At 42.7% G+C, this 13,733-nt stretch overlaps 1 protein-coding gene and 1 non-coding gene across 2 annotated transcripts in view; both read right to left on the reverse strand.

The window, feature by feature from the left end:
* Positions 1–9,375: 9,375 nt before the first annotated feature.
* On the reverse strand, positions 9,376–9,539 carry LOC142427080 (U1 spliceosomal RNA). Its single transcript, XR_012779909.1, has one exon. It is a non-coding gene; the product is annotated as a U1 spliceosomal RNA (small nuclear RNA).
* A 2,186-nt stretch (positions 9,540–11,725) lies between these two features.
* The window catches only part of TRPM7 (transient receptor potential cation channel subfamily M member 7), a 115,325-nt gene continuing 113,317 nt past the window's right edge, over positions 11,726–13,733 (reverse strand). The window contains exon 40 of the mRNA XM_075531548.1: positions 11,726–13,206. Within this exon, the coding sequence (XP_075387663.1) occupies positions 13,076–13,206 (131 nt within the window). The 3' untranslated portion in view covers positions 11,726–13,075. The remainder of the gene's footprint in view (positions 13,207–13,733) is intronic.

The raw sequence follows: 13,733 nt of genomic DNA on the forward strand, positions 1-13,733 counted from the left end.
GATGATGACGGGGTGAAGAGGTGGCAAGGGCATGAATTTGGGGAGGCCAAAGAGTGGAATGCCCTGGATGGAATTGGTCCCCTCCCCCTTGAAATGTGGCAACTTAAGCACCATGATTCCCAGCAGTTTGTGATGTCACGCAATAGGTAATGATCTATTCATCCCTCATGGGGTGAGCTGATGTGATCAGTGCATCAGAGGCCAAGGGGATTAGGAAGGCAACACCCTCGATCAGGTCCTAGTGTGGATCAGATGGAAGGGGAAGCTCCCTGGGGGGGCAGGGTGGGGGTGGCTAACTCCAAAGTCAGCAGTTCGAACCCACCAGCAGCAGCTCTACCGGAGAAATGGGGCTTCTTCCTTCTATAAAGAGGGACAGTGTCAGAAACCCATGGGAGCTCTTCTGCCCTGCTCTATAGGGTTGGGATGAATTGGCATCGACTTGAGGGCAGGGAGTTGTTTGTATGGGTGTGAGGTCTGGATCTTCTTTGATCGTCCAAGAGGTCAAAGGAGAAAGAAACAAGCAGAGAGGGGCCTCCCACCACCAAGAAAGAAGAGCCAGGAGGGGAGTTGGTCCTCTGGACCCCGTGTCCCTGTGGTATGAACCTCTCCAACCAGAGGAAGATTGAAGCCAAGACACAGGAGCTCTCTAAGGAACACTGGACCCAGTGATGTTGAAAGGAGACAAGCATCCTCCCTTGAGCCAACAACGAAAGCTGCCCCTTGAGTTGGGGTCTAGATATTGAATTTCAACCTCCCCAAAGGGAGAGAATAAATATCTGTTTGCTAGAACTACCCACCCGTGGTATTTCTGGATAACTGAGACGGATACTGTTAGTTCGGGTTGACTAGAGAAACAGAGCTTTATTATCAAAGAGTAAGTGTATATCAAGAAAACATCCCAGCTCAGTTCAGATCAAGTCCCTAAGTGCGATATTAGCCCATCTGTCCCACACTAGAGTACAAATTCTTCAGATTAACGCAGCACACGAAATGATGCCAAATGCTGGAAGATCACAGGCCAGTGGGTGAAAAGTCTTATGGATCCAGTGGCGGTGGTTCTTCACTGTTGAAGCTTGTTCACAAGGTGAAGCAGAGGGAGTGTGTGGCCCTCTTCCAGGGAGAAAGGGAGGAATTTCCCAGAATCCTCTTGAGAAGGTCATACCCACCAGGAGGCATCATCATGCTGTGACCTGATAGGCTAAACTTCATCCCTTCACTCTATTTATCAAGTTGACATGCAATTATGTAACAATCACAGATACCTAGAAGGATTACCTATACTTTAAGTCTGTAAAATCAACATCAAGAACCAAGCACAACTTTTATACCCTTTCATCACCACCTTTATGACAGGTGCTGGGGGAGAGATGGGCTTTCTACTCCCATAAAGAGTAGAGTCTCGGAAACCCACAGGCACAGTTCTGCCCTGTCCTACAGGGTCACTATGAGTTGGCATCAACTTAATAGCCATGTGTTTGGCTTTTTGTTTATAGTACAGGTGAGCATTCTGATGGCAATTACATTGTCTTCCTTCTCAAACACTCTACTGTGAAGAAGAAAATTCACTCAGAATGTTCTCTGTTGGCAGTTACCGAAAAGCGGTATGCAGAAAGTCCCTTTATTGGCTTTTCCTTGAGTTGTACTCCCAAGCTCGAATTCCTACCAGTTACTGTATCTCAGTTATTAACCCAGAAGAGAATCACTGGGCAATTGTGGGAGTCACGGTGCTGTATGCATAACAGTGCGTGACATACGAGTCTTTCCTTCATATGTCTGATAACCTACTGTTCTGGTTGATATTCTCAGTTCCCACTCTCTCTCTACATTTTCCTTCCTCACGTGTGCACTGTGTATGATGGAGCATCTGCTTGGCTTGCTATTACACAAATTCTTCTTTTTTTTTCGTTGGTTCCCTAATGACACTCTGAGATGGCGTCTCGTACACTGCTGCTGCTGTAACACACATGCCCCAAAAGGGTGGCTTTAAAGGACAGATGTGTTTTCTTACCATTTGAGGTAAGAAAACATGTGTTTTCTTACCATAGGGTCGATTGTGATGCATAGTGGATTACAAGCTAGGTTCCTTAACCACAAGGTCTGAAGTTCAAAACCACCAGCTCTTCCATTGGAGAAAGATGAGGATTTCTGCTCCCGTCAAGGTTTAGTCTCAGACTTTGGGCCTTTGCTAAGCCCTCTCTCAATCCAAGAACACTTTGTTTTAACAACCTGGCATTCTGTGATGCTCACCCTCCTGACACGACTGCTGAAGACAAAATAGGTGCATAAATGTGGTGAAGAAAGATGATGGTGCCTGGCTAGATATAGCATCTGGGGTCTTAAAGGCTTGAAGATAAACTAGCGACCATCTAGCAGAGAAGCAACAAGCCCACATGGAAGAAGCACACCAGCCTGTGTGATCATGAGGTGTCCACAGAGTCAGATAATAGGCACCAGAAGACCCAAAACAACAATAACAACAAAGTATATTGTTGAGAATGAGGTGGGTCAGAGCAGAAACTCCAAATTCATCTGTAGACAATGGGACATCCCCACAAGGAAGAGATGAGTCAACCAGACTGTAGTACAGCACCAATGAAACATACAATATTCCTGTGGTTCTTTGAGGCTTACTCACCCCTCCCCCACCCCACCCCCCCATTATCATGACCCCAGTCCTGCCTTTCAGTTCTGACTAGACTGGAGCATGCACACTGGATAGATAAGAGCTCAGGACACATGGAATCCAGGTCAGATAAACCCCTCAGGAACAATGGGAGGGTAGGAGGATGGGAGGAAGGGGGAGCTGACTTCAATAACCGATGCATAAGCCTTCCCCCCACAAGGGGGACGAACAACAGAAATGTGGGTGAAGGGAAAAAATGGTCAGTTTAAAATATGAGAATAATAATTTATCAAGAGATCACGAGGGGGGGAGGGGAAGAAGGAGGGAAAAAAGAGGACCTGATACCAAGGGGTCAAATAGAAAGTAAAAGTTTAGAAATGATGATGGCAACATATGTACAAATATGCTTGATACAACTGATGCACGGAGTGTTTAAGAGCTGTAAGAATCCCCAGTAAAGTGATTTAAGATTTAGTGTCCAAAAAAGAGAAAGATTTAGTCTCAGAAAGCCCAGGGACAGTGCTACTCTGTCCTGTAGGCTTGACATGCACTTGAGAGGCTAGAAGTCCACATTCAATGTGGCTACAAAGCAAGCACTTGGTCTCTTTTCAGGTCTGGGAGCTTCCAATCTTGGGCTTGTAGGCTCTTTTACATCCATCTTCCTCAGGTACCACCTTTCCAGGGGTAAGGTTTGTGTCTGTATCCAGTGCGGCCTTCCGTGTGGACTACAGAGCAATGTAAAGCAGACCCAAATGCTCACAACTGGGATCAGAGGTCACATCATGATAAACGGAGAAAAGGTGGACATTGTTGGGGATGTCGTCTTGCTTGGATCCACAATCAATGCTCATGGAAGCAGCAGTCGAGAGAGCAAAAGATGTGTTGTGTTAGGTAAATCGGCTGCACAAGACCTCGTCAAAGTGCTGAAAAGCAAGGATGTCAATTTGAGGACCCAGGTGCACCTGACCCAAGCCATGGTATTTTGAAACGCCTCCTATGCATATGAAAGTTAGCCACTGAAGTATGAGTCCCTAATAAAATGTTAAAAAAAAAAAAGAAAGAAATCTGGGCGGAAGTACAGCCAGAATGCTCCTCAGAGGCAAGGATGGCAAGCTTTGTTTCACATACTTTGGACATGAGGACCAGTCCCTGGAAGAGGTCATCGTGCTTGGGAGGGGTCAGTGAAAAAGAGGGAGCTCCCTAGGAAGGCAGATTGGCACTGTCGTGACAACAACAGGCACAAACGTCACAACCGTGAGGATTGGTGCAGGACCAGGCGATATTTCCTTCTGTTGGAACTGAGCTTTCGATCGCCTAACAACACAGATTCATGGCAGCTTCGTAAAACTACAGGGTTAGTATTTGTGTTACCAGAAAGGCTTACTCCACTGGGCAAAGTCACACATGGAATAAGTGGCTGAGCAAAAAATGTGAGTCCAGGTCCATCTGGCCCAATCATGTGTGTGTGTGTGTGTGTGTGTGTGTTTGTTTCCTTTGCATTACACTTATAAAGTGTACTAGCTACAGCATGGAAGACCAATAGGGCGTACTCTGGATCAGTGCCTGCTTTCTTTTAAGTGCTTACTAATGTCCCATGACGTGTCCATCTCACATTTATTTAATCCCTTCTTCTGTTGATGGGAGTTTGGGTGGTTTCAGAGTTTGGCAATGATATATGAAGCCGCTATGAATATCTGTTTGCTCATCTTGGTGTAGATTTTTCTTCTCTCAGGCAACTACTTAGGACTGAAACTACTGGGTTGTGGGACTCTTGTTGAGCCATTGGAAAGAAGAGCTAACCGGTTTTCCTGCTCGGACTGTGTCAGAGTTTGCCACATCTTTGCCAACACTTGTTATTGTCTGTCGGTCTCATTCATGAGAGCCCCTGTAGAGGGTGTGAGAGCCCCTGGGTAGGGCAACACATCAATGTGTCTATTGCTAAAGTTACAGTTCAAGTCCACCCAAGAGGTACCTTGAAGGAAAAACCTTCCAAGAAAAGCAGCCACTAACTCTGTAGATGCTGTAAAAATGTCAGTGTGGGGACATCTGACCTCTAATTTCTTGAGGAGAATCAAGCCGTTAGTACAAGACCATATCCCCACGCTCCAATCTTTTGACCACTTGTGACGTTTGCCATCCCTCACATAGCCGCTCTGTTTTTCTGCTGGGTTTGATCATTTGTGCCAATGGCCAATAGAACCCGCAGATAAGACTCACCATTGTGGAATTGTTTAGGGAAGTGATGATTCAGGATCAGGACCATCTCGGTGTACAGTCCTCCCAACATTCCTCAGCTGCGTCTGCAGGCAGCCTCTCTGGCCCTCGGACTCTAGCATCCCTGGCTTGGCCTGACCTCTGCCCTGCCTGGAGACGTGTTACAAAGCTCTTTGCCAATAAACGCTGGGAGCTAGCCCACTCTACCAGCAAGCCTTTGTCCGAAAGCGCTCACCTCTCACCGTGGTAGCCATGCTGCACTGTCACCTGGGAAACCCACCATACCCGGTGGATCTGCTATTGCCAGTTCTCTGCTGCTGCTGTTCACCTCTCTAATGTTACAGAAATGCAAGGGAAGAGCACATTCGCTACCTTAGGCGTTAGCCGGATTGGCTTGGTCTTCACCATTTTGAAAGGGACAATCATAGGGATTACTCTGTGCCAGGAGTGACCAATTCAAGAGGAATGGTGTCACATTTGCCATCAAAATGAACATCTGAAAATTTTGAAGAAAAACGCTGTGTGATGGGATAGGATACTATCTAGATGGCCAAGAAAGACTAGTTAATTGCAACTATTATTCAAATATATGTAGCAACCACTAAAACTAGTGAGGAAATGTTAGAATTCTACCAGTTTCTTCCATCTGAAATCAATCAAACATGCAATCAAGATGCATGGGTAATTTTCATTTTATCGGGGACTCTTATGGCTCTTATCACCATCCGTCCATCCCTCCATTGTGTCAAGCACATTTGTACATATGTTGCCATCATCATTTTAAAAACCTTTTATTCCTACATGAGCCCTTGATATCAGCTTCGTCCCCCCACTCCTTCCTGTCTTCCCTCCATCATGATCCCTTGATAATTTATAAATTATTATTTTTTCCATGTCTTGCATCGACCACTGTCTCCCTTCACCCACTTTTCTGTTGTTCTTTCCCCTGAGAGAGGGTTATATATCGACCATTGTGATCAGTTCCCCCCTTTTCCCCTCCACCTTCCCCTCCTGGTGTCCCTTCTCTCATTATTGATCCCGAGAGGTTTATCTGTCCTGGATTCCCTGTGTTTCCAGCTCTGATCTGTACCAGGATTTGTACCTTCTGGTCTAGCAGCATCTGTAAGGTAGAATTGGGGTCATGATAGTGGAAGTGTGGTGGGGTGAGGAAGCATTAAAGAACTAGAGGAAAGTTACGTATTTCATCAGTGCTCTACTGCACCCTGACTGGCTTGTCTCTCCATGGGTAATTATTGATGATCTGAATGTGAAAACTGGAAGCAAAGAGGAAGGATAGTGGTATCACCAAAGCTGAAGATCACAAGATCACATTTTACAAGACCAACATTTTCTTCACTGAAAATATCCTTTCCAACACAAATGCTGACTATACACATGAACCTTGCCAGATAGACTACACAGAAATCAAATTGACTACATCTGTGGGAAGATTTGTTGGAAAATTCAGCATCATGAGGCAAACAAGGTAGGAACAGACTATCGATTGTGCATGTGCAAGTTCTGATTGAAGCTGAAGAAAATCAAGAGTCCACAAGAGCCATATCATGTGTAAAGCCTGCTCTTGTCTCCTGGTCGTAGGGAGCCCTCTCTGTTATAGGATGGGCTTTTTTATGGTTAAGATAGCAAAACTGTGCTATCTTTGTAGAGTTTCATACACCTTATTAGCATGGTCCACTCCTACCGAGATTCACGCCCTGTGTGTTAGTATGCTGTCAGACACCCCCAGTAAACCACAAGCAGCACACTTGCACGGTCACAACTAATTATTATGTGAGCAAAAGACACCAAGGCTTGGAGGGCTGTGTTGATTCACCGAACTGCACTCACCACAGAATTGACAAAAAAGGCAACTGGGTTCAGCGGGTGCGAAGTAGTATCTCATCATAGTTTTTCTATTTCCCTGATGGTTAGTGATGTGGAGTATTGGTTCTGAGAAATGTTTAGATTGTTGCTCATTTTTAAGTTCAGTCATCTTTTTGTTGAGGTGAGGGTTCTTTAAGTATCACAAATGTGAATTCTGTCAAATATATGATTTTCAAACATTTCTTTTTAAAAAATCATTTTATTAGGGCCTCATACAACTCACTTTAAAAAAAACATTTTATTAGGAACTCATACAACTCTTATCACAACCCATACATACATCAATTGTGTAAAGCGCATTTGTACATTCATTGCCCTTATAATTCTCAAAGCATTTGCTCTCCACTTAAGGCCCTGGCATCAGCTCAGTTTTTCCTCCTCCTCACTCCCAGCTCCCCCCTCCCTCATGAACCCTTGATAATTTATAAATTATTATTTTGTCACATCTTACACTGTCCGACGTCTTCCTTCACTCACTTTTTCTGTTGTCCATTCCCCAGGGAGATCACATGTAGATCCTTGTAATCGGTTCTCCCTTTCCACCCCATCCTCCCTCCACCCTCCCGGTATCACCACTCTCACCAATGGTCCTGAAGGGATCATCCATCCTGGATTCCCTGTGTTTCCAGTTCTTGTCTGTACCAGGGTACATCCTCTGGTCTAGCCAGATTTATAAGGTAGAATTTGGATCATGATAGTGGGGAGGGGGCAGGAAAGATTTAGGAACTAGAGGAAAGTTGTATGTTTGATTGCTATACTGCACCCTGACTGCCTGTCTCCTCCCCACGACCCTTCCGTAAGGGCATGTCCAATTGCCTACAGATGGGCTTTGGCCCTGGGTCTCCACTCCACACTCCCCCTTATTCACAATGATTTTTTATTTTGATGATGCCTGATACCTGATCCCTTTGACACCTCGTGATCTCACAAGCTGGTGTGCTTTTCCATGTGAGCTTTGTTGCTTCTGAGCTAGATGGCCACTTGTTTATCTTCAAGCCTTTAAGACACCAGATGCTTTATCTCTTGATAGCCAGACGCCACCAGCTCTCACCACATTTGTTTATGCACCTGCTTTGTCTTCAGTGATCGTGTTGGGAAGGTAAGCATCATGAAATGTCAGTTTAATAGAACAAAGTATTCTTGCATTGAGGGAGTACTTGAGTGGAGGCCCAATGTCCATCTGCTACCTTAATACTAAACCGATACATATATGCACATAGATCTATATCCCCATCCTCATATATATTTACATATGTACATACCTTTATTTAGACCTCTATAAATGCCCTTTGCCTCCTAGTCTTTCCTTTTACTGTCCTCTTGTCCCACTATCATGTTGAGCCTTCAATGGGGTTTCAGTAGTTCCTCTCAGTTACATTACCCTTGGTCACACCCTACCAGGCCTCCTACACCCTCACCACCTATTTGGATCACTTGTTGTTCCCTTGCCCCTGGGTTTTTAACACCACTTCCTTTACCCCTACCTCCCTCTCTCCCATGTCCCCCCCGCCCCGGAACTGTCGGTCCCATTTTCTCCTCCAGATTGTTCATCCAGCCTATTTTACTTAGACAGACCTGCAGAGATAATAACATACACAAAAACACGACAGAGCAAACCAAGCAACAAAATAAAACACCACCACCACGCCAATGACAAAAAACATAACACAATAATAAGAAAGAAAATCTTGTAGTTAGTTCAAGGACTGTTTGTTGGCCTTTAGGAGTGTTTTCCGGTTTAGTCTGATGGGGTGCCAAGCCCTGGCCCCAAAGTCAAATTTTGGTATTACTTGGGAACTTTGTTGCTCTGTTCCCCTTGCTGTTCTGTTGCATGCCCTTGGTGTTTTGCCTCTGTGTGGTGGGATCAGATCGGGTGCAACTCCCAGTGTCTCCAGTGTTGTCCTCTGTAGGGCTATGGGTCAATGAGGGATGTCGTGTCTCATAGTGAGGCTGGCCATATGGTCCTGTGGACTGGCTGCTCTGAGGGGGAATCTTGTCCTCAAGGTTTGGTGGGCTAGGATGTGCTCCACTCTTTTCCTCCCCTTCATTTGCTGCCATGTGCTCTGATCAGACATGTCCCTCTCCCTGAGCTGTAGCTTCAGTGCTGTCCCCTGAAATAAATTCTTCTTGGGGGAGGGGCAGGTGTCCACGTGGTTGGGATTGGGGCCGGCCCAAACATTTCCTTTCTATGGGTTGTCTTTTTCACTCTCTTGAAGCTACACTTCGAAGTACAAACATTTTAATCTTGGTGAATTTTGGTAAGATCTTTTGGCTTTCAGTTTTATAATCATAGCCCTTTGACCCACTTTTAATTTTTATATATGGTGTGAGGTTGAGGTCGTTTTGCTTTTTTATGTGGCTTTTCAGTCTTCTCATGTCATTTATTCCTCTCCAGCAAATCATTTTGGTGCCCGTATCAAAAATCAACTGACCAAAATGAGGTTTTCAAGTCTATTCCAATGATCTACATATCTATTATGCCAATACCACACTTGCATTATTATAGCTTTGTATGAAGTGCATTTTAATGATCCTTTTAGATAATTGTGGATTTAAAAAATACTACTGGCACAATGATAATTCTCATTTCATAATGTTGTTATAATAATTAAAGGGGTTGATACATAGTAATATCTAGATTATATATTTTTTTCCAGGGGATAGGGCGAACGCAGTTCCCCACTACCACAAATCATGCAGTCGAGCTTCCCACATTTGGGGAAATCGTAGGGGTCAGCACACCCGGAGTGCAATGGATGAGCCTCGCCCTGGGAAAACCACCTTCGTGATCATGGTATCTCCCCTGCCAGGTAAGTATATCTAGATTATGTTGATACTAAGTGTTAGCTACTATTCTTATGTCAGAAACAATTCACATGAAATGTTAACATAACCTATAAGTTTCCTTTTCTGGCATTAAGAAAAACACATAGTAAGAAACTAAGATAATTTTATTTACTTTCCAAGATAACATTAAACACTGTACTACAGAATCTCAAACAGCTTATCTATAGATGGTTCAAAAAACAAAACAAAAAACGAAACAAGCAGCCATTTTAGTGAGGCATCAACTAAGTCCACATGGAAACAGCACACAAGCCTGCGTGATCAAAGGACTGTAAATAATAAAACCCAAATCTTTCGAAGGGAATGGAATCGGAGCTGAAACTGTGAACACGTTATTCAGAAGGCTGTGGATAGTGGAAGCCCAAAATGCATTTTCAGGGTTGTTTCAATTAAAAAAAAAGTGATGGGGAAATACCCATGAATTAATCCTCCAGTGAATGCCCCAACTTTAGACCAGTGAACAGGCTTGCGATTATGCATTGGAAAGTCAGATTAAAGTTTAACACCTTGTCATTTAGTGTCCCTTTTGACTCACTTCGCATTTGTTCTACTCTTTATTTCCCTTTCTTTTCAACTGAGGGTTTTGTTTTCTCATGGTTGGTTTTCTAAAAAACTTTTTTTGCATGTTATAAAATCCAGGATAGGTAAATTTAGAGACAGCAATTGGATTAATGGCTTCTTGGGAGTATGACAGGGGAGGCTGGAAATAGGCGTTAATAAGCACAAAAATGAAGAAAATGTTCTAAATTATGATTTCCCAATTTTTTGATATGATTGAACGACTAAATTGTATATGTGAATCATATGCCAACACAACTGTTAAAAGTTGAGAGGGCCCAAATCCATTTGCTGGGTCCCCACATAGATTAAGCCTCCAGTTAATATCCTATGAACATAGTCCGAGAGGGCGAGTGGCTTTGTTAGCAGTAAGAGGATGGCAAAGCCAATTCTTGCAGATGTAGTTAGGGTAAAAAGTTAACACCTTACTATTTGCTCTCCCTTTGGATCCAGGTCTTTCTGTTTTGTATAGTTACTCTTGTTTTTGTTTGCTTGCTTCCTGTTTGTTTTACATGATTTTCTGTCCATGAGATCCAAGAGAGGTGGATGCAGAGAGACAGTAACTGGATGCTAATTGTCTAGGGGCACGGCAGATCAGGGGGAAATTGGGGAGCTAACAATTATGGAAAAAAAGTTGAAATTGCTTGTGGTGGTGGATTGGACAAATGTTCTTAATGTGACTGAACTATAAAATTGCATTTGTCTGGGTGCACAATCAAATGTGAAGCTGATGATACCTAGCTATCAAAACATATAGTGTCTGGTATCTTAAAGGCTTGAAGATAAACAAGTGGCCACATGGCCCACATGGGAGAAGCATACTAACCTGTGTGATCATGAAGTATCGATGGGATCAGGTATCAAAGATCCAGAACAAAAAACCCTATCAATGTGAATGAGAGGGGGTGTGGAGTGGAGACCCAAAGCCCAGCTGTAGACAATTAGACATTCCTTTACAGAAGGGTCACAAGGAAGAGATGAGCCAGTCAGGGTACAGCACTGACAAAACATACAACTTTCCTCTAGTTCTTTAATGCTTCCTCCCGCACACTATCATGACTCCAATTCTACCTTTCAAATCTGGCTAGACCAGAGCATGTACACTAGCACAGATAAGAGCTCACAACACAGGGACTCCAGAACAGATTAACCCCTTGGGACCAATAATGAGAATAGAGATACCAGGAGGGTAAAGGGAAGGTGAGGGGGGGAGGGGAAACTGATCATAATGATCTACATATAATCCTTCCCTATGGGGAAGGACAACAGAAAAGTGGGTGAGGGGAGACAGCGGCTGGCATAAGACATGGGGGAAAAAAGTTTAAATTTGTAAATTATCAAGGGTTGTGATGGAGGGAGGAAGGGTTAGGAAGGGGGTAATGAGCTGATATCAAGGGCTCAAGTAGAAAATGCTTTGAAAATGAAGACAACAAATGTACAAATGTGTTTGACACAATGGATGGATGGATTGATAAAGAGTTGAAGAGACCCCAATAAAATGATTTTTTAAAAAATTGTATTTGTCAATAACCTTTTTAAAAAGTTGGTATTCTGAAAACGAGGTGAATTCTCAGAATGATTAAAATCATCAAACAGCTGTAAACAAGAATAAATTTATTTTAATTTCTTTTAAAGATTTAATGATATACAAAATGTATATAGTATAATATCTTTAAGTAATACATTTTTTCTTTCCCCATCAACATAAACACTATTTAAACAGCTTCTGCCTTTTTGCCTTATCTGTATCTATGAGATACACTACTGAATACAAATAAGCTTTACACTGCTCTCTCCCAAATAAAGATAATCAGTACCTAGAAAAGAAAGGGGAAAATCAAGCATAAAACTGTAATCCACGACAAGCTTTTTGTTGCGGAGTATTCAATAATATTGGGGGAAGCTAAGTTACATTTTTATTGGCATAAAGTTGCATTCCAATTTCCCGACATCACATAATGATAATCCAACTCAGCTTCTAAGTGTCAAACAGTATTCATGTTCAGATGTTCCTATACAATTTTAAAATATATGAGTTCTCATTTACATTTTTGTTTGCTATACTGGTCAACACAATCTTTGGGGATGTAACTTCCAGGCTGTCACTCCAGACCAGGGAAGGGAAAGCACTCTCCTCATACGGTCACTTCTTTTGAACAATGAGTTAAGTTTATCCTTTTATTTGCTTCAGGTTCTACCAGTCTACCATAGTTTTCTTCTATTTGACAGTGACTTGATAAAACAATGTAAAAACAAACAAAAAACAACAGCAACAACAAAAACAACTAATACTTTTGCACAATTTGGGTTTCATTTAACAAAAAAACTGGCTCTATCTTTAAATATGGAGCCTAACCCTGATTCATAAACAAAATTCCTCTTACGAAATGGTCTTCAGCTCAGGCCCCTTATAGGATATCCCTGTGAATCTAGTATTATAACCAGTATGCCTGCTTAGTAGCCAGTAAGTGTCTGCTGGGAACTCACAATGCTCCCCACTGAACACACCGAGGAAGACCTTGATTTTCACTCAGCCCAAAGGCTGGATGAGCTCATCTCTCGTGCAGTGGCAGTGAGCCAGCTGCCAATAAACTCTGCGCAACACCTCACTGTGGCTGACGGGACTGCGCCACCTGCGAGGGGAGCACCCTCGCCAGAACAGAGTCAAATGGGAAGTCCTTTGCTAAAAAGAGCCCTTTAAAAAGTTTTAAATACTAATTTTCCTTTACCTTTAATATTGGTCAGCTGCCAGCTGTGTACTATGGAGAGTTTTTGACTGACTAGTTCAAGCAGGTCAGAAGAATGTTGACCTATCAACTGTGCTGGAGTCAGCAACTTCATTCTGCACACACCTTTCTATATATGTGTTATCAAACAATTCCTCCTGAAGGAAAAGTAACACAGTTGCATTTTTGGTGAGGTCTAGGCAAAACTAATGATTCAGTAATATTATAACATCAGACGAATAGAATTAGTTGATTCTGGTTCTTTGGTAGAGTTTTCAGGCTGAAGAGTCAAATCTGAAGGCTCATCCTGAGGAAATGTAATTTTATCAGGCGTATAATCATTCCTCTTCAGATCTACATTCATGCCAGTAAAAAAGAGAAGGAAAAAGTATTTCTTAGAAGTGGAGAATTAAACAGTTGAGTCAATTTTACTTTAAATATGTTAGATCTATTAAACGAGGCTGTTATAAATTTAATAGTTATGAAATTTATAAAGATAAAATTCACTCATTCAACACATAGTTATTAATACCGACTGTGAGTACTTTCTAAGTGGGCGACACAGCAGTGCACAAGGCAAAGTCCTTGCGTGTATGTCAAGAACTTACCTTCTAGTGAATAAAGAAAAATAAGCCAATACAAAAGTGATAGAATTTCTAGTAGCAAAAGTGCTTTGATAAAAAAGGATTGTGATGAAAGTCACATGAGAGAATGTAGGTCAGTGGTTCTCAACCTTCCTCATGCCACGATCCTTTCACACAGCTCCTCATGTGGTGGTGACCCCCCAACCACAAAATTATTTCCGTTGCTACTTCATCACTGTCATGTAGCTACTGTTAAGAATTGTCATGTAAATATCTGATATGCAGGATGTATTTTCA

This window comes from Tenrec ecaudatus, chromosome 14 (assembly GCF_050624435.1).
Source record: "Tenrec ecaudatus isolate mTenEca1 chromosome 14, mTenEca1.hap1, whole genome shotgun sequence".
NCBI classification, from domain to species: Eukaryota; Metazoa; Chordata; class Mammalia; order Afrosoricida; family Tenrecidae; genus Tenrec; species Tenrec ecaudatus.